This window comes from Hippopotamus amphibius, chromosome 10, assembly GCF_030028045.1.
Source record: "Hippopotamus amphibius kiboko isolate mHipAmp2 chromosome 10, mHipAmp2.hap2, whole genome shotgun sequence".
NCBI classification, from domain to species: Eukaryota; Metazoa; Chordata; class Mammalia; order Artiodactyla; family Hippopotamidae; genus Hippopotamus; species Hippopotamus amphibius.
In genome coordinates, this window is record NC_080195.1 from 19,959,355 (window position 1) to 19,980,946 (window position 21,592).

A 21,592-nucleotide genomic window follows, 5' to 3' on the forward strand; every position below is an offset into this window, starting at 1 on the left:
ACAATCATTTGTGATAAATGTGTACTTTTTCTTTTTGATGATTATAAGCAAATTCATAATATAATTCTTTTTATTCATTAAATATTAATTTTAATTTTACTTTTACCTCTAGAAGAATTTTTTTTTTTAAATCTGCTGTCAGGAACTACAAAGAGCAAGCTGAAAGGATAGATGGGGTGTCTTTTGTTGACTGAAAGAAAAAAACTGCACAATCTAAAACTTGCAAAATTATTCAGAGACATTACAGAGGACGATAGCCTGGGAAGGCAGCCTCTCAGATAGCTCTGAGAAACTGTTCCAAAGAGGAAAGGGAGAATCCAGGATACATAGGAGTTTTGCTAAAAAAAAAAAAAAAAAAAAAAAAGGAGTTAGACATCAAAAGATTACTGCTAATCACAAAAAAGCAGACATCTCAAGTTTATTTTAGTGTCTCCCTGTGTATGGGAAGATGCAAGAGTCTGGGTTCATTGAAATTATTCTTCTATGTGCATCTTACGCTGTTTTTCTCCATCCCGAATTCCCCTCAGAACGTACCATCAGGGCAGCTGCAGAGGCTGATGGCTTGATGCAGGCAACATTCCTTGTTTACTGAAAGGGCGGTCAGCATTTTTTGTCCACAGCTTCAGTTAGAGCTGGTGGAAGAGTTTCAGTTATTAGTAATGACAGAATCTTAGTATGATTACCAAGGAGGCTAATGCAGGGTGTATGACAAAAGCATGAGAGGAGAGACCAAAAATTCAACAATTCAAAGTACCAGAAAATCGTCCATGTAGTAAGTGAAACAACTAAGAGTTATAACTGTGATGATGCTGGAATGACAAGGCGTTGAGATAAAATCTTCCAAGAATGAGGACAACTAGGAGGAGTGGATTATGTAGTGTGATGATGCGAGATTCAAAGGTTAGGGAAGAGGAAAGAAGAAGGGAGAATTATCTGGAACTAGCTCTGAGATGCATAGAGGGTGCATCCCCCATCTCCCTGTCCTTTAGAAAAGGGAGCAAAACCAGCTACAGTTGGAGAGATAATAAGAACTCAACATATGATTGTTCCGAGTCTAGTTCAATACTTCACTTCATAGATGAGGAAGTTATTTTCAACATTTTGCAAATTCATAGTTACTTAATTGTGAAGAATTTTAAAGTGCAGAATGTGAATATATATGAATACAGATTAGTTCCATACACTCTCTAAAGCTTTATTATATTGATCACTCATATTTAGAATAATGAATCTCAGGCATTCCAAATTCCTTCTACAGATAACAAGGTAAATTATATCTTTCACTTTCTAAAATGGTCAGTACACACATTCATTCTACTTCTAAATATGTTCAGCAGAAGAATTAAATAGGAAAAGGTTTTTTATCTTGTATGTTATTAATGTAAATCATTAATGGGTACATAATTAATACTCTTGTATACACATAATGGGAGATGAAATAGAATCTAACAGATGGACTCTATTAAAATATGTTTTTGAACATTGTTTATACATTCATTCATTCATTTTTACCACTTCACTGATTTTTTGACTTAAGTAGAAATTCTGGCTTCTTCCTTAATATTCAACATCTGGTTGCCAATAGCACTGGGTCAGGCAAGCCTCAGGGCAGACAGTGCAGTGCACTATTTGACTTGCCTGAATTTGAAAACAAATGCTTCAAATAAGAGTATTTAAACTTCTCAGAGAGAGAAGATTAAATGCTACTATTAGGGGAAAATATTTTCCCTATAAATTCCTTGGCTTGCTTTTATCAGGCAGTGAAAATGTAAAATGGCATTTTTATTTTGCCGTAACTGCCAAGAAAGTCAAAGTAAAATTTGAGGTTCAACTCCAGCAACAAGATATGTGTTTGGACACAGTTATTTCTCATGGTTTAAAATGTCTTTAATTCTGTTTATAGATTTTAGTGCCCAACTTAACACTGTGTTTAAGTTTATAACACGCTTAATATCTTTTGGGAAAAAGTACCATTTTAATAAAAGCATAAATATTTTATATTTTCCTCCTCTTTGTGTTTTCTCTTCAGATGGCATCTGTCTTCTATTTTTTCATGAAAAGCAGAACAATTAAGGAAAACTGTAATACTTTTTACATTTAAAAAAGAATTCAAAAAGGCTATGATAATTTTTCAACCAAGAAAGAGCACTGATTTCTCATATATCACTATTTCTGTTTTAATAGAAAAATGCCTTTAAATACAATATTTACTAATATTAAATTGGATAATTTATTACATTTAGAAATTTCCTAGCTGTTTCTACTGTTTTCACATAGATTGCATCAAAAGATCAGAAATAGCAAAAATAAAACCAATGAATCGCTGAGGATTAATTAGTAAAACCTTATTGCGCACACACCAAAATGACAGTTTGAGAACTGGGAGCATTCAAACCAAAACACAGAATGAGGCTCAGAGGGTTATGGTTATAAAGCAGCTTATATAGTAAAGAGACAGTGACTATCCTTCACAGTGATTTTGTCTTAACTAATAGAGAATTGGTTAATGGATAATGGTTATGTCACATCAACCTTGGGAAATAGTTTTGCTTGTGATATCCAGAGGCATAAGCAAGAAATGACCTAGTTCAAGCTAGCCTTGCAAAATAAGCTACATTAAGCTTTGCTTGTGTGACTACACTGTTTTTGTCTTCTTAGGGAATTTTCAAGGCTGGTTTCCATTTGTTTTTAATTTTAACAGTAACTTGTTTCTTAAAACAACTTATTCTTTCTCTGTAATTTAAAAATATATTTTGAAAATAATGGGTCAGCTTTGAGACACATATAAAGGTTACTTTCCTTATATATGAAATCCACTAACCTTTCTAGGAAATATAATTAAATCTATTTTTAAGGATAAGACTAAGAACCAAATAGAACAGGTAACTGCTATGCTATTGTCGCATAACAATGTGTCATAGTTCTTTATGACTTCACCTGTGATCTGGCAACTCAATAAAAGTGTCGGAGTAGAAATGCAGAAAAGCTGGATGAAGAAATGCTCTCTCTGTCTCTCCTGTACCACTTCACAGTCAAGTTCAATGTGAACACGGAGAATTTGGGGAAAGCAGTTTAACAGCTCTAGATATTTTCATGATTAATACTTCTACCTTAAAATAGAAATTTCTACAATTAAATGATTTGCAGTCTAAAGGAAATGGAATTTCAAGTAATTGTTTTATTAACCAAAGAATTAAAAAACTACGTATTTTTCGTCTTCTTAAGTGGGTCAGATTGGGACTTCAAAAATATCTGTAACTTTGCCAGTTATGGAGAAGTGGATAAGAGTTTCAGGCGTAGGGAGCAGATGAGAATGCACAGAAGTGGCGTATTTTCAGAAACACAGAAATTTGGGTAATCCTTGCATGGTGAAGTGATGTGAAACAGAGCTGTAAAAGTAGAATTGAATCGTCATAAAGCAGCTTATATAAATGTGAATTTTGTTCCAAGTAGAGATTGAGGAATCAATAAATGTTTTATTTTGTTTTGCTTTAATTCAAGAATATCAATATTTTTAATTTTAAAATATTTTATAAAAGTAACACTGGATGTGAAGAATTAATATAAGGAGGACATGGTTATTATGATGTAAGCTACGAGTCTATTACAGGAGCGATCACAGGAAGGACAGGAAAACATATTTAAGAAACATTTCTGATAGCTGATCGAATATTGAGGAAGAGGAAGATAATAATAATGTAGGTTTATTGAAAAAGTGAATCATTTCTCTCAGTGAAGAAAACTTACCTGGTAAAACTGTATAAATTCAAAAAATGACATATCAAATTTTTGCCATCTACACAGAACAATATGGATAATTAATTATGTTCTCTTTTAGGATTGCAAGTAGGGAGATTCTTATAGGTGGTATATTTTAAAATGCGTGCACAGAGGACAGTTCAGAAGTATACTCTCTTCCTCTAGAACCTGAGAAAACAAAATTTTAAAATTCGCAGGGCAGGAATAGAGACGCAGATGTAGAGAATGGACATGTGGACACGGGGGTGAAGGAGAGGGTGGGACGAATTGGGAGATTAGGATTGACGTGTATACGCTACCATGTGTAAAACAGATAGCTAGTGGGAACCTGTTGTGTAGCACAGGGAGCTCAACTGGTGCTCTGTGGTGACCTAGATCAGTGGGATGGGTGGCGGGGGGAGGTCCAAGAGGGAGGGGATATATGCATACATGTAGCTCATTCACATCTCTATGCAGCAGAAACTAACACAACATTGTAAAGCAACTATACTCCAATTAAAAAAAAAAAAACAACTGAATCAGACTCTTACTGAAGCATCGATGATGGCAGCATGACCGGGTTGTATCTTACCATTTAAGACCGTGTATGTATCAGATATTTATTTAAGAGACTGAAATGTTTAAAGGGATTTTAAAATATGTTTTGTTCAGTTAATCTTTAAATGTATGTTCAGATTTTGATTTGCATTTTAGAAAGCCTAGAATGTAATCACCCACCAGAGACACAGTATCTCATAATAGTTGACACGGGAGATTCTTTACCCAAATATCTGGGTTGAGATACTTCCTGTTATTTATTAGCTGTGTGATTTAGAGCAAGTGACTTATACTCTCCTTGCTGAAGTTTCTTCATCTGTCAAACAAGAATAATAATAGATAATACTATTATTGGTAGAGTATTGTAATTACAATGAGGAATAAATAATAAAAGTAAAATAATAATAATAATAAAAGTAAACACTGAGTGCCTTTCGCAAAGGCTAGTAGGCACTGGTCTAAGCATTTTACTATATGGTCTCATTAATTTCTTATGAGAAGCCCACTGATTATGTATTATTACCCTATTTACAGATGAAGAAATCTTGGTACAGAGATGCTGAGTGACTTGCCAAGTCAAGAAGCCAGTGTTTGACAGCCTCACAATTTGAACTCAAACAGTCAGGTTTCACTGTCTGTCTTACAACCACTTTATTTCTTGATTCTTTCATTGGTGATTTTATTTTAAGCTTCATAAGTATGTGAGCTCATACATGTAAAGTACTTATAACTTTACATGTGTGTCTGGCATTTACTAAGTGCCAATAAATGTTAGCTGCTTTTCCTAATACTACTTTTTCTACTACAATTTATCAGTTAACCTTGAGAAAACGAATGTCAGAAGCTGAAGTGCCTGCTGTACATATAATGTCTTATGTGCAGAAATGCACGGCATCTTCTCATCAGTATAACTGATACTTTACTAGAGAGGTCTCTATCACAGCAGCAGCTTGTTACTAGTAACATTCTCTCTCTCTCTCTTTCTCTCTCTCTCTCTCTTTTTAAATTTACCTGTCTTATTTTTTGTCTGGCTTATTAGTAGATAATGAACTCCATAAGAGAAGAAAGTTTACCTACCCTGTTTCTGTTTTATACCCAGCAAAGAGCTGGACACATCATAGGCCCTTAGTAAATATTTATGATAAACAAAGGTGAACACAGTACAAATAAGAAGGAAATAATCACTTTTTCCCCTTACTCACTTGCATAGCCTATCGCAGAAGCATTGAAATGAGGATACAATGCGTTATTTTTCTATAACCATTAGCAAGGTGACAAGCAGGCCCTTGGCATAAAGAATGTGGGCTTAAAAGAATCCTAAGAGAGGGCTCTCAGGCCCGCTTCATTGTATCATTGCCTTTCTGGCTGGATTGCCTACCTGCTTTGTCTCAGGAGAAACATAAGAAGGCAAATATATTTCCTAGAGTCACAGAAGGATGCAGGTCAGCTCCAGAGAACTATGAAATACCTGCTATGGGAGATTTTCTTGGTTTTGGAGGAAAAATATTTGAATTCAAGGAAGAATTTTTTTCTTCCTCCAAAAGAGATATGTATACTAATATGTCATGTAGAATAATATAGTACCTACTTACCCTTATAGACTTGTATTTCTTATCTCTATTTGAGAGTTAATACTACCAGATAACTTTCTCCCCTTCATGTTCTCAGCAAGAATAAATTATAAGGAGTATTGCTATGTTTATTTTAATATCTGAAACTACACCCTAGCTTTCAAAGTTTTGGAGCACAGAATTATAAAGAAACATGAAGAGGGAACATTTTGAAAAAGGGTGAAAACCAGTGATTTATTAGGAGAAGTTATTTTCTTATAAGGAGACCTTTGGAGAAATGAACACAAGCAAGAAGATATGAAACCTTCTTAAATGTCAATTTCTTGGTAAGAAGTCATTTCTTGCTACTGATTTTCATCTAAGAATGTGTTTGTGATAAGATTTATAAATTGTTTAGGATTGATTGAAAGAGTTGTTATTAGTCATATATATTTTTATCACATATGTATATTTTAATTATTCTATAAGTAATATAACAAGTGTATATTGTATAAAAGGTCATGCTGTGGACCTACAATGCATAAGACATGGTTCTAATCCCCAAAGGTGTCATCAGGGTGATATATCAATATAATGCAGAAACGATAGTGTGATTTGTCCATGAAAATGATGCACTGCCTTTTGTTTACTGAATACAGTTATTCGATTTTGATTCAGTTCACATGATCACATTTTAATAAACCAGTATAACATAATATACTGACGTGCACCTGAATACTGTGTGGAGAATTGTCTGTAACCTCTGATAGTATATATTTATAGCTTTAGTCAGTAAAAAGATTGCCGTTTTTATCATAGTAAAATTTTAATCTAGGTATAAAATTTTAATTGAGGAGAAATTTGGTGGAATCATGTAGTGGAAAGGAAAGAATGTCAGGGTTAGAACCTCAATAGGATCTCTATGGTTAGAGTAAGAGAAAGACGACTGATATGTTGTAAACAAAGAGACATAATGATTAAACTTTCAATTATAACCCAAATCTCTTGCTTTAGGAAATCAAATTAAATACTTATTGACTTTTTAAAATGGACTTTTCTCTCATCTTAAAATATTTAATAAAGTGATACTTATTTTAATATGCTTACATAGTCCTTGTATTGTATATTCTAATAGTTATGCTTTTTTATGCTACAGTTCACAGAAATTTGTTTAATAATTCAAATAAGAGCATAATGTCATCAATTTTTAAAAATCTAAAGTCATATATGTTATATCCTAAAAATATTGAAATATATGAATGAAAATTCAACCAAAATATTTTTACAATGTTTTGAACCACAAGGTGCTTTATAGGCTTCTGCTCTTTCTTACATTCAGATTAATTTTATTTAGTTCAAAGCTCCTTTTTTAAATACATGGGCAACATGTATTTAATTTTGCCAACTTAAAATAAAATGTTTGTGCTTTAATGAGCCATCCTCTTTGTGCAGTAAGTGTCCTTGCTGGATGTACTGTAATTTTTTGCAAATAGTCCTTACTCCACAATCTATATTGTAAACAGAATTTGAATATATCCTTTGAAAGGAATGATGGAATTAATTAAATATACTTCATATATTTTCAAAAATGAATGTCTGCAGCATAGAAATACCTATGCAAACAGGACTAGATTTTTTTAACTGTGGATATAATACTTTTGAGGCAAAAATAAATGAGTTGTGATGAGACAGAATGAAAATAGCGTTGTTTTGTACAACTATTTCTCACTTTGGAGAATAAATCTATTCTTGAAAATGTAGAAAGTTACTTTAAAAAATGAAGCCTTAGTTTAGACATACTAGCAAAACCCACTTTTAAAGGAAAATTTGTGTGAGTGTGTGTGTGTGTGTGTATCTTTGCTCAGTGCTTTGCATCTAGTCAGAAGGGGCAAAAACAGCTTTAGGAAAAAAAAAACTATGAAGTCTTCATTATATATATCCAAATCACAAATTTCAGATTCTTTTTTCGAAAGAGTTTTTATATGGCACATGTATGAAAGCACTTGGTATTTACATTGAGATAGAAGTGACAAACCACTTACATGTTGAGGATGTTATTGGGAGAGATTTTCATAGAATTTCAATATCTAGATTACGAGCTCCATAAGGACAGGTGTTGTTTTATATGTTGATCCCTGAAATGTCCCAAGCCTGTACATCGTACAGAGTGAGCACTCAATATATTCGTTATTCTTAAAATACTTTTCTGGAATGAATCGATGGACAGTTTGTAAATGATCACCATGTTTGTTCTAGATCATAAAAATGAGAATGTAGCCAGTTGTAAGTTACTTGTCTGAGGCAGGTGCTGGCAATAGCCTAATATGTAGGTTCCTAAGGTAGTGATATTGTCCTTCAAAAAGTTATTTTACTGTTAAGTGTTAAATCAGCAATAAAAGTAAACATCTAACCAAGATTATTTACAGTAAAATATATGTTATCTTATACTTTTTTATTCTATATACCTCCTTTCTTAAACCATCCTGATTTACAAAGCATTTCTTCATGAGCTGGATACGTAAAGTAATATCAATTTTATTATGACAACTTATTTGTCCATTCAATAAACACTTAGTAAATGCTTTCCTTCAGCAGTATGCTAACTTGTGAGAATAAAATTGTACACGTGACTGCCATGGTCCCTGTCCCATGACATTTCCTCTTATGACAGAAACAAATAAAAAACAAATAAACTTACACATTAGCAAAATAAATTTGTGTTGAGATAAGTGCTTTGAACAAAATAAATGGAGATTGGAAGTTTGGGGATTGAATGAATCTGTAGTTACAGTGATCAGGGGACGCACTTTCAACGAGGTAACAATGAAGCTGAGATCTAAAAGTTGCAAGCTCAGCTTAAAAAGTGACTTCCCCATTTGTGTAGAGTCTAAAATATCTCCAAAGGCAGGCATCTGTGCCATTGGGAGGGGGACAAGGAGAGAGGTTACAAAGCTGTGACATACAATAATCAGGAAATGTTTGCATCCAGTTGTTAGTTTCTATTTACCAAAATGGAAACATTACTATTATGTCTGATAGTTATCATGAGGCACCCATATTTTTTATATTGTTCAACCAGTGTTTGGGATGTTACAATAACTGCCTAATAGAAAACAGAGAAATAGAATTTTGATATTACCCAAACAAGTGCACTATAATTTGTTATATCAAATCTTGACTATATTTCTATTTTTTATTTGATTTCTTTATTTTATACATGTTTCCCAGGATAGTCCACTGGTCTTACAGTCTGACAGGAATGTAACAGTGAATGCAAGAAATCACATGGGGCAGTTAACTGGACAGCTGACAGTAGGTGAGTGCTTTGGGGTAAAGATTGCTCATACCATCTTACTCCATTTAAAATTCTGTGGTTGTTTAAATTGGGAAAAGCAAAAGTTTATCATTTCTCTAATATATATCTAGACATCCCATTACAGCCCAGTTAGCTTGCACATGATTTGATTTGTCATGGGCTAGTTATGGTCATTTTTACTCTTGTCAGTGTGTTATTGTGAGACTGAATTATATGAATTTTGCTGTTATTGCTCTTGAATTATGAAATGCACCATTTTCCTAACAAATATCTCCCTAGTATATGTTAAATTACAGTAAATAGGCTTAAACAAACTTGAGATGTAACATCTATGTATCCTTTGTTCTAAACAATTTACTAATAAATATTATTATCTGCTTATATAAGTTAGAAATGACATAATTGAATGTAAAAATCTTAACATTGATCAATTACTTATAAATTGGATGTTGAAGTTATATATATCTTAAGGTTTTTAGGCTTTAAAAGTTGTAAATATCAGTTTATGATAAAATACTACCAACGTTTTCGCATATTGTCAAAAAATTAATTTAGAGATCATTACATGGCATTATCATTTGACTTAATTTTTATAAGAAAAAAATGAAATTAAAAGTCAGTTGTAATTATGTAAAATAATACAAAGACTTGATTTGTGCGTAATTGCTAAAATATTGTTAAAATACTATATTTTTCTGTGGGAAAATTACCTAATACTTACGGATATTGTGCGTGTATATAGTAGTATTTTATAAAGAGTAAATTGCAATCTTGAGGACTGAGTTATCCTTATTTTGATGAGAAATTAATATTCATTTAATGCAAATGTATGTTTTCAATATTTCTAATTAAATTACACAAGAATATGACATATGAAATGTAAATTTATAAACATAAACTTGATTCTGTCCACTTATTTCTAGGTTTTATGAAACACTTTTTGATATGTTATTCACTTTAATGAAGCCAAAAGTGAAATTTACATTGTGGTATATATGTATTTCAAAAATATATAATTGCATTTTATTTATAATTATTAAATTTTATTTTCCATTTTCTTTACATTATGAAAGTTGGTCAGTAGATATTTATCAATTGCTATAATTTGGTAGCATTTTGTGACATGATATCAATTACAAAGGGGAGCTATAGGCAAATGGTTTAAAAATTAGAGCGAAGAAATATGTCTGTGGACACAGAACTGATTCAGAAGCACCAGGCACATAATTAAAATGTCCATGCCAGTTTACTATTGCTATGTTGGAACTGCAAACAGGCCTAAACTGGGCATATTTTCCATAGCATAATTTTTTAATCCTCGGAGCGCTTTAGCTAGGTAGAACTTTATTTTGCATTCTTTTCTTAATTTTTTTTTTAAAGTCCATAGTGGAAATGCCAACCTATAAAGTAAACACACAAAGACCATATACCAATGTTGACTGTCAAATACAATCACTACATAACTATTTACTACCTATAGAGCAAAGTGGCTGTTTGATTATAAGAAGGATAATCAAATACCAGTTTACATCTTGCTGCCTGCTTTCCTGCAGGAAATATAAAGAATAGTTGTATTATGCTTGTGTTTTCAACCGCTGTTCTAAGTTGATTTTAATGCAGAATCAATATTTGCCAGTTGAGGGAAAAGAGAGAGAATAAAGAGAAAGAAAAAGGGTGGTGGGTTAGGGAGAAAGACTAAGTTTAGTTTTAAATGAAGCAAATTAATAAATTGATGATGCAGCAGCTTATTTCTGTGGGTGGAAACACACTTATTCCAGTGAGGCTTAAACTGAAAACTGCTTAATATCCTGGGCTTCTGGGTGTACTGTTGGTGACCTCCATCTTTTCACTGCTTTCTATTTTTCGGTAAACATACAGAGAACAAAGGAAGAAGTAGACAGAGGGGAGTGGGGTGGGCCTAATGCATTCACATTTGGAGTTACACCATGTGGAACGTCAAAAAATAATTATCTCTTGCAGAAAGTTTCTCATAACTAAAATAGAGATAAGGACATTTATTCTAAATCATATATAAGAACTGGGGCAATTTTAGTGTCTGCAAATGTTAGGCAATTATATTTTGAACCTGTTATTTTTTCGATGATGGTGATTGTAATCTTTGGCATCACTGAAGTTACAAATACATTGCTATCATGTGAAAGAGCTCGTGATACTTTTCTATCCAATGTGTCTATGGGATAGTAGTTGAGGAATGCATGTTGGATTATAATACAGTTACAAAAATATGCTACAGAACACGTCACAGAAAGTGTGCCTGATGTGTGGGTAATGTTTTAATCCTGTCATGATAAAATTATCTTTAGGTAGAATTTGAAGAGATAAAAGGATGAATGGAAGCAATGTATTCAATCAGTATTCATTTTTAATTATATTGACATAAAGTAACTGGTTTTTTTTTTTTAATTTATTTATTTGGCTGCATTGGGTCTTTGTCACTATGTGGGCTTTCTCTTGCTGCCGCAAGTGGGGGCTATTATTTGTTGTGGTACATGGGCTTCTCACTGCGATGGCATTGCTTGTTGCCAAGCTCGGGCTCAGGGCATGCGGGTTTCAGTAGTTGTGGCACGCAGGCTTAGTAGTTGTGGCTCATGGGCTCTAGAGCGCAGGCTCAGTAGTTGTGGTGCATGGGCTTTGCTCTGTAGCGTGTGAGATCTTCTGGGACCAAAGATCGAATGCTTGTCTCCTGTATTGGCAGGCACATTTTTTTTTTCTTTTTTTCTTTTTTTTTTTAACAGACAATAAACAGTATATATTTAGAGTGTACAATTTGGTGTCCCAATCTCCCAATTCATTCCCCCCCAACCCTCCCCGCTTTCCATACTTGGTGTCCATGTGTTTGTTCTCTACACCTGTGTCTCTATTTCTGCCTTGCATTTCCTCTTTCATAGTTGTTAGCATTTGCCTTATGTATTGAGGTGCTCCTATATTGGGTGCATATATATTTATAATTGTTATCTCCTCTTCTTGGATGGATCCCTTGATCTTTATGTAATGTCCTTTCTTGTCTCTTGGAACGTTTTTTATTTTAAAGTCTATTTGATCTGATATGAGTATCTCTACTCCAGCTTTCTTTTGATTTCCATTTGCATGGAATATCTTTTTCCATCCCCTCACTTTCCGTCTGTATGTGTCCCTAGGTCTGAAGTGGGTCTCTTGTAGACAGCATATATATGGGTCTTGCTTTTGTATCCATTCAGCCAGTCTGTGTCTTCTGGTTGGTGCATTTAGTCCATTTACATTCAAGGTAATTATCAATATGTATGTTCCTATTACCATGTTCTTAATTGTTTTGTTTTTATTTTTGTAGGTCCTTTTCTTCTCTTATGTTTCCTGCTTAGAGAAGTTCCTTTAGCATTTGTTGTAGGGCTGGTTTGGTGGTGCTGAATTCTCTTAGCTGTTGCTTGTCTGTAAAGCTTTGGATTTCTCCATCAAATCTGAATGAGATCCTTTCTGGGTAGAGTATTCTTGGTTGTAGTTTCTTCCCTGTCATCACTTGAAATATATCATGCCACTACCTTCTGGCTTGCAGAGTTTCTGCTGAGAAATCAGCTGTTAACCTTATGGGAGTTCCCTTGTATGTTATTTGTTGTTTTTCCCTTGTTGCTTTTAATAACATTTCTCTGTCTTTAATTTTTGTCAACTTGACTAATATATGTCTTGGCATGTTTCTCCTTGGATTTATCCTGCCTGGGACTCTCTGTGCTTCCTGCACTTGGGTAGCTATTTCCTTTTCCATATTAGGGAAGTTTTCAATTATAATCTCTTCCAATATTTTCTCAGGTCCTTTCTCTCTCTCATCTCCTTCTGGGACCCCTATAATGCAAATGTTGGTGCATTTAACATTGTCCCAGAGGTCTCTTAGGCTGTCTTCAGTTCTTTTCATTCTTTTTTCTTTATTCTTTTCTGCATCAGTGATGATCACCATTCTGTCTTTCAGGTCACTTATTCGCCCTTCTGCCTCCGTTAATCTGCTACTGGTTCCTTCTAGTGTATTTTTCATTTCCATTATTGTGTTGCATATCTCTGTTTGTTTGCTCTTTAATTCTTCTAGGTCTTTGGTAAACTTTTCGATCTTTGCATCCAGTCTTTTTTCAAAGTGCTGGATCATCTTCACTATCATTATTCTGCAATCTTTTTCTGTAAGGGTGCCTATCTCCTCTTCATTGAGTTGTTTTTCTGGGGTTTTATCCTGTCCCTTCATCTGGTACAAAGTCCTCTGCTTTTTCATTTTCTCTATCTTTCTGTGGCTGTGGTTTTCAGTTCCACAAGATGAAATACTGCTGATACTGCTTGATACTGCTGTCTGCCCTCTTGTGGAGGAAGCTATCTAGGAGCCTCCTGTGTGCTTCCTGATGTGAGGGACTGATGGTGGGTAGGGCCTGGTGGGTGGAGCTCAGTAAAGCTTTAATCTGATTTGGTGGGCAGAGCTCAGTAAAACTTTAATCTGCTTGTCTGCTAATGGGTGGGGCTGTGGTCACATCTTGTTGGTTGTTTGGCCTGAGGCCACCTAGTGCTGAAGCCCACAGGCTCTTTGGTGGGGCTAATGGCAGACTCTGGGAGGGCTCACACCAATAAGTACTTCCCCAAACCCCTGCTGCCAGTGCCCCTGCCTCCTCGGTGAGCCACAGCTACCCCCCCCCACCTCTGCAGGCAACCCTCCAACACCAGCAGGTAGGTCTGGTTCAGTCTCCTATGGGGTCACTGCTCCTTCCCCCTGGGTCCTGGTGAGCACAGTTTTTTGTGTGCCCTCCAGGAGTGGAGTCTCTGTTTCCCCCAGTCCTGTGGAGGTCCTGCAGTCAAATCCCACTGGCTTTCAAAGTCTGATTCTCTGGGGATTCCTCCTCCCGTTGCTGGACTCCCAGGTTGGGAAGCCTGACGTGGGGCTCAGAACCCTCACTTTAGTGGGTGGACTTCTGTGGTATAACTGTTCTCCATTCTGTGAGTCACCCACCCAGCATTTATGGGATTTGATTTTAACGCGATTGCGCCCCTCCTACCATCTCATTGAGGCTTCTCCTTTGTCTCTGGATGTGGGGTGTCTTGTGGTGAGTTCCAGTGTCTTTCTGTCGATGATTGGTCAGTAGTTAGTTGTAATTCTGGTGCTCTTGCAAGAGGGAGTGAGCGCACATCCTCCTACTCTGCCATCTTAATCCTATCTCCAGCAGGTGCATTCTAAACCACTGTGCCACCAGGGAAGTTCCAAAGTAACTGTTTTAAGCCTCTTTTCCTATTTCCTTTTTTTCATTCTTTCAGTTTTTGTTTAGGAGCATGGTCTTGATTATAATATTGACATGACATTACTTTGCAGTATTTAAAAGATATACTACCACAAAATAAACTAATATTTATGGAAAATAAATTCAGTTGTTCTTCATTCTCTAGGTAAAATAATTCTAATTTCTACCCTAAATCCATCAATGCCTTTTAGTGATTGATTAGTATAGTCAATTCTACCAACGTGGCAGACTTTGAGTATTTTTCCACATTTATTTCCATTGTAAATGAGAAAAGGAAATTTCCTTTATCAGTAGCTACTTGTACCATTTTTCTTGAAATTACATATAAGATTGTTCAGCCAAGAGAAAATCCTCTCCCCTTGTACCCTGCCCTTCTGTTTTTGTTTACAGCCTACCTTCCTACTGCTCCAATTCTCAGGGATATGTGTATTCGAAGGCCTAGGCAGACCTGGTGTGTTAATTCTAACCCAGACTCACTCTAAGGATAAGAAAACAGATTATTTGTAATCCAATAAATGCAAAGAAAATATTTATGTATATGCTAGCTGAGACATAAAACTAAAACTAAACATTTTTAGAATGTGGGTAAATTTTAAAAATGGCAAATATTTTTGTGTGCTTAAAGTTCCAGGCTTTACATAAATTTCTGATAATATCAGAGTCTCCCCATAAAGTTTAAGACTCTAATTTTTTATGACCTTCATAACACAGGAGAATATCATTGAACTCAAGATTTCTTCCTACAAATTTCTCTTCTTAGAATAAAGCTGAAGAAAGGTATTAGATTGTTTGGGGGAAGTGGTTAAAGAAAGCACAGGATCCCAGGAGTTCATTCCTTGAAGAAAAACAAGAACTTAGTTCTCAAAATCATTCTCCAGGTCAGATTTTCTATTCTTCAATCTGTAATTACTATGTTAGCGGGACATTCCTTTTTTTATGTAAGTGACAAAAAGAGTGTGTGATTTTAAGTGTTGTGTGTTCATACTGATGATAGCATGATATCATATTTTTCAGGACATTTCCATCAAATAATGTAGATAAAATATGTGAATTATGCATCATTATTGTGAAGCTTATCATAGTCACTTAAGAAACTGCTACAATGTGATATATAGAATAAAAATCATTTCATTAGGGCAATACAGATGATATATTGTCATGTAGTTTTGGTATAGACATTGTTTATAATACTATAATAGTGATAATGCTGTAGTAATTAGATTTGCTAAAAATGTAATAACCTTTCCCACAGTATGGTGGGGATAATTAGTTATCTTTTATTTACCAATAACATTACATTGATCTATAATGGAAAATATTTATACTACTTTTATGAGTAGTTTAAACAATATAAATGTTGATTTCAGCAAAATGATTGCTTTTTCAATAACTCTCAGCCAATTTTATTAAGGTATTAAACTATATGTTGCTTTTTCTTACATTACAAAATATTGTTTGTCTTTGGTAAAGAAATGGCTAAAAAGTAATGGTTTTTTTTTTTTCCTTCTCATACCTTTTATCACAAGTCTGTAGGTGGAGGATAAAAGTAAAAGGAGGATAAACTGAACAGTTGAACAAGGAATGATAGTAATGGGTAGAGCTAATTTTTGTTTTTAATTATTTTTGTTGCATAGCCTCCCTCATTTAAATTTCAGTCACAGACAATGATGTTTGAAAAACCCGGAATGGCAGTTCTGTGGTCCTGTGTCATAAATATGATGTTTCACGATGCCATGTCTATCATTTATCCCAGTAAAGCATTAAGACTAATTATGTATTAAATAATTGTAATAACACTGTTCTAAAATTTTACTTTTAAAATGTGCTTAAAATCACAATCTTATGCTTCAAATGGAATCTCATATGTCATCATAATTCTCCTTGTTTAATGTTCAATACATTTAGGAGAATCAATTAACTCCTAGGAACTGCTAGCTATCATTTACTCATCTTTGATATTCTTAATTCCATTTATCAAAAATCAGTGCCATAAGATAAACAAATTATATAGAAACCTTAATTACAATCTATAACACTTCATTTTTTCTTTCTTCCATACTTCTTCAATGCTCAGAGTCATGGTTGTCTTAAGCAAGTCTGACTATATGATAATAAGAAAGAATGTCATCTGCAAGAAATTAAACAATATATTTACATTTAGTGCTAGTTTTCTTTGTATTTCAAATTTTGAGGCTTAAACACCATATAGTAATGAAAACAGTTACAGACAGCCTCTGCAGCAGGGTCGATTCTGTGATTTCTTCTGAAGGTGCTTGCCTTCATGGCCTTAAGGAGATTTATGAGGAAGCCGGTCAGGGAGTGCGACATAGAAGCAGCCTATGTGCCTGAATAGAGGTGTCAGTACCAGCACTTTGCCTTTTCCAGGGGCTGTCAATCAGCTACATACTTAAAAATCAAATTTGTTTTATTTATGTCTAGAGAAGATGAGCTTGATAAACAAACTTACACATTAGGATTCTGTAGGGAAAATATTTTTCTTTGATTTGTTTTCTTACCATTTTGAGTCAATATACACAAATAATACAGTCTATAGGATGAAATAATCAGTTTTGAGACATTAAGTTTATAAGGAGATAAGTAAAAATGGACTAACATAAAAAATTACATTAAAATTAGTACATTGTTTATCCGTAGGAAAACTATCTGTATCCTGTCAAGTGATTAAACTACACTGACATTCCCTGTAGTAAAGGTGTAAAGGGAAATGTGACTAATGACATGATCCCACTATATTTAAGGAGAAAACATATAAGCTTCTTATGAGAAACCATGTATTTTTCCTCACATACACTGAACGAAAGATACACATTGTTTAATAGAAATAAAACGAGATGATACAGTGTAGACTGTTTTTAGTGACTCTATATCAAAAGAAGCATTGAGTCTGCTAATACTCTGGCAGAATGCTTTAAAGAATTCTGAGAACACAACAGCAAAATGGAATTAGATAAAATCATTGTAGGGGGGCAAGAAATAAAACATGTTTACTGGTTCAACTTAATTCAGAATGAGAATCTAGACTTATCTGCAAGAGATCATATGTGTGTCTTTTAATTATTCCTTAAATGACATATACTTTTATCCAGGTTTATTGGTCAGATGAAGTGAGAGCCCAAATGGTTAGTGATTGTTACTGGACCTTTTCATTTCAGAAATAAAGCGAATCGATGATAAAGTTGACATCCTTTAGTAAAAACTGAAAACCCTAAGTCTCTTAACTGTGTTGATGCCTCTGTCAACCTAAATACATACCTCAACATCCAAGACAGACAGACAGGCAGACAGGCAGACAGACAGACAGACAGACAGACACACACACGCACACACACATACATAAGCCTCCCCACAGAACTGATATAAGGAAAGTACTGGAAAGCAAAGCCAGTACAACTTTAAAGAAGCATTTCTGAGTCTACTACTGCACACAGAAAGCTTGGTTGACATACCAACATGTTATTTCATGTGATATGCTATAAGCTAATTTGTCTTGAAGCTTTTCCAAAAGTTTTTGCTAGCCATCTACCATGACAAAATAAAAACTCAGTAATGCAAGCGGTGAGAAAAATCACATAATTTTAAGGAAACAGTTACTGTTAAGAATTCCATATACACTAATGTGTGTTAGATTGTTGAAACCACTGAACATTTTTTAACGTTCCACAAACTTAAGTGAATCTATGTATCCAAAGATTTCACAGTATCAGACACACAACATGCTTGCTAGAAAGGCATTTTATTGTGACTAATTACTAAGAGATGTTTTAGGAAATCAAAAAAATCAGAGCATAAGTTCAATGAAAATTATCTTTAAAATCTAGAAATATATGGATTTTCACGAATACTATTATGAAGATAAGCATATGAATTATATAATATATCAAATTGTTGCAGAAGGGTATGTTCACCTAGAAATCATAACTTTCTCAGAAACTAGTTTTAGGAAGAAGTTGTATTTTTATAGTTAGTAATGTAGATTCAGGAGCCAGCTGAATCCTAGATGTGTCACTTCCAACTCTGTGACCTTATGCAAGTTACTCAGGGCATCCTCTCCAGGCTTCCATGGGGAGGATGCAAGTACTCATCTTATACAGTAAGATGTGAGAATCAAATAAGTGAATATATGTGAAGTGCTTGGAACACTTCCTAGAGCATAGCAGGCATTATGTGTATGTTAGTAATTGTGAATTTTATTATATCTACCTGTAAATCATCTGTATACTTGACCACACCTCTGGGTTTTATTTTCCTTATATATAAAATGAATATTATATGAGATTGTCTTCATGGTTTTTTCCTGTTCCAACTCTAAAAGTGAAAAATTACCTTTTGACCTTTGGAGAAGGAAAGTAGTTGATAAATCCTCCAGTCCACTAAATCCCTATATCCCACACTCCTGACAAAAATGACATCTGATTTCATCAGTGACATCTTAGCCCTAAATTATAAGTACATATTTTTCATTTAAAATGAAGAATGTAAATAAGCACAACTAAATCAGCGTGTTGTTTTTATTCTTCCATCAAATTTTGGCTTATAAAAAAGTTTTTTTAATGAAAGCTAACCCACAAAATAATTCAGCAAGTGCAATCAGCTTATTTTTGTCAGTACTAAACATCAGCATGTTTTGTCCCTAAATGAATGGAGAAAAATGTAGATGAGGGTTTTATAATAAATATTTTAAGACCCCTAAAGTGACATGTAATCTTGCATTAATGCAATTACTATGAACACCTGGGAATCGCTTAATTGACTGCAGATGGTGTAGGACATATAAAAAGTAGAAGGTTACAGATTATTCTCACGTACCAAATTTATGTTTTTTGTCATTGACTCATTATCTTTTTAACTTACAGAATGCTGTAATAGTCTGGGACAACTTAATAAGGTTGAATATTTTATGTAAAATAGGTTGTGCAAATCTTGAAGAGTGGATCAACAAAACTCTTAGGATTAATGTTACACATACATTTTAAATGATTAAATATGTTGTTGATTTTTTAGTTCATTATTAATATTCATTCATTGATAGTAAACTAACATTAATTAAATATTAATTAATCAGTTTGGGAAAATAGATGCCTATGATATTAGAAAAAAATGGCATTCTTAGAAATTAGGACCCTAAATTGGTATAACTCAGATATAAAGAGAATTATAATGTGTGAAGGAAAGACAATACTGTACATGTTTTGAAACATCATATCACAGTATTTTGTATCATGTGTTAACATCCTGAATCATTACACTACCTTTTCAATTTACGGCTTGCTGTTACCTTAAAAATAAAAAAATGCATTGTCTGACGTATTTAATTTAATTCTCAAGTATGTGTATATTTAGAAGCGCAGAATCAAGGCATATCAGAATGTTTCTTCCTGGAGGACCTAGACCATTTTCTGAAATGAATGGTTTGGCTAGTCATGTCCAGCCTAGGCTGGCCTCTGTCCTCCTTCTCTTCCAGGTGCTCACTGCCTTTGTCTGGGGCCAATCATTGGAAGTCTGCTAGGCCAACTCCACTTAACAGTGCCCTGTGTTATGATTCTAAGACCAGCCCTGCAAGGTGTTGGCCTCTACTTCTCAGAACCATGGGTAGTTCATCTGGTAGAATCGTCAGTGGATAGCAATGTTTTGATTGACAGGATAGTGTCTTTGAACTTTCTCCCTTTCCAGGCAAAATATATTTCAAAATGTAGTCTTTGGTAGTAATGCCCTTAGCTGTCAAAGAAATAAATCTAGTCTTAAGTATTTAGTAATGAGAGTGAGAGGATAAGATGGAATGTGGTAAATCTATTAACGTTAATGGTGTAAAAGTGGCACACTCCTCCATCTTAGCACTCCCATGCCAGTCCATCTCCTTATATAAGGATAAAAGGAGATACTATAGATATTTTTTGAACAAATATATAATGTAATAACTTGTTAAGTGTTTCTAACTCTGTAATATTGAGGAAAGCACTGAAGAGCTGGATAACCATTTTATTTAGTCTATGATTATATGAAGTTATTCAAAATATGCTGTGACTGCAGCTCAGTGTTTCAATTTTAATATTAAGAAGTTGTGATGAAATTTTTAAAATGATATGTTAGAGAGCTCATTAAAGGATAAAAGTAGAATAAACAAAGTAGCTAAAGAGTGGTTTCTGCCTTCATATTTTAGATATTTCATTAGCATTATAGCTATATTACTTACCTGAAATTGAGTCTATAGTTTATACACTGAGCCAAGCTTTCTTTTTAATGAGGCTCCATTTTTGGGACCTCAGAACTGCAGGTGTATTTGTTTCATGTATAATTGACTTATGGAACATGCAGTTTTGTGTTGGCCTTAATAAGAAACTTGTCTTTGGAAATTTGGTTAATGGGGCATACTGTTCACAAAGTAAGGTTATGAAACTAATTATCAGAAAACATCTGGTGGTAGGAAGCTAAATAAAATTTAGGGGTCCATGTGTACACAGAAGATTATTTACTTCAGTATTAGGGACCTTAGATGACTGAAGAACAATACTAAGTGCCAGGTCATGGGATAGAGGTAGATAAACCATCAGGGGCCATTGTTTATGGTGTTATAGGTCTGTTAACTACATTAGCTTTTTTAGCTTAAGATTCATTTTGGATTATGTATCTATTTTTATGCATACATCAGAAAAATAAAGCATGATGGGAACAGAAAATTAAGAATAGGAATAGGGGAAAAAATAAACCAGAACCATTCTTCTGTTTCCAAGTTTTATTGGACTTTTGATAGTACACTTCTCATAATGAGGAAACAGCATTTCCAAAATTTCTTAAAACTATTTTAAGATTACTATCAATTCCTTAATCTGCATTCATTGGTTAAAGTATTTAATCAGCTTTGAATTCACTTGCAATCTTTTCCAACAATATTATTTTTAGAAATTTTGCCTTGTATTTGCCTGAAATCAGTAATATCTGCTCCTGTACATTCCCTTCATGTAATGATTTTGGCATGGCTTGTTTTGAATCTTCCATTCTGAGGTCATTTGCCTGTTGCTTTGTTTTCTAAATGCTCAGAAACACATCAGTCTAAAGTATGGTTAGTATTCCGTCCTCCTTTACCCACCCTGCCCCCTCCACAGAATTAAAGCATGTTAACAACTCAGACTTTGGAACTCACCTCTCATGTCACG

General features: G+C 34.0%; 1 protein-coding gene across 2 annotated transcripts in view; it reads left to right on the forward strand.

Annotated features, from left to right (window-relative positions):
* Window positions 1–21,592, forward strand: part of SGCZ (sarcoglycan zeta) — a 988,084-nt gene that overhangs the window by 876,106 nt on the left and 90,386 nt on the right. For both annotated transcript variants that reach the window (XM_057697937.1, XM_057697938.1), the window contains one exon: window positions 9,075–9,162. In XM_057697937.1, coding sequence (XP_057553920.1) covers window positions 9,075–9,162 — 88 coding nt within the window. The remainder of the gene's footprint in view (window positions 1–9,074; window positions 9,163–21,592) is intronic.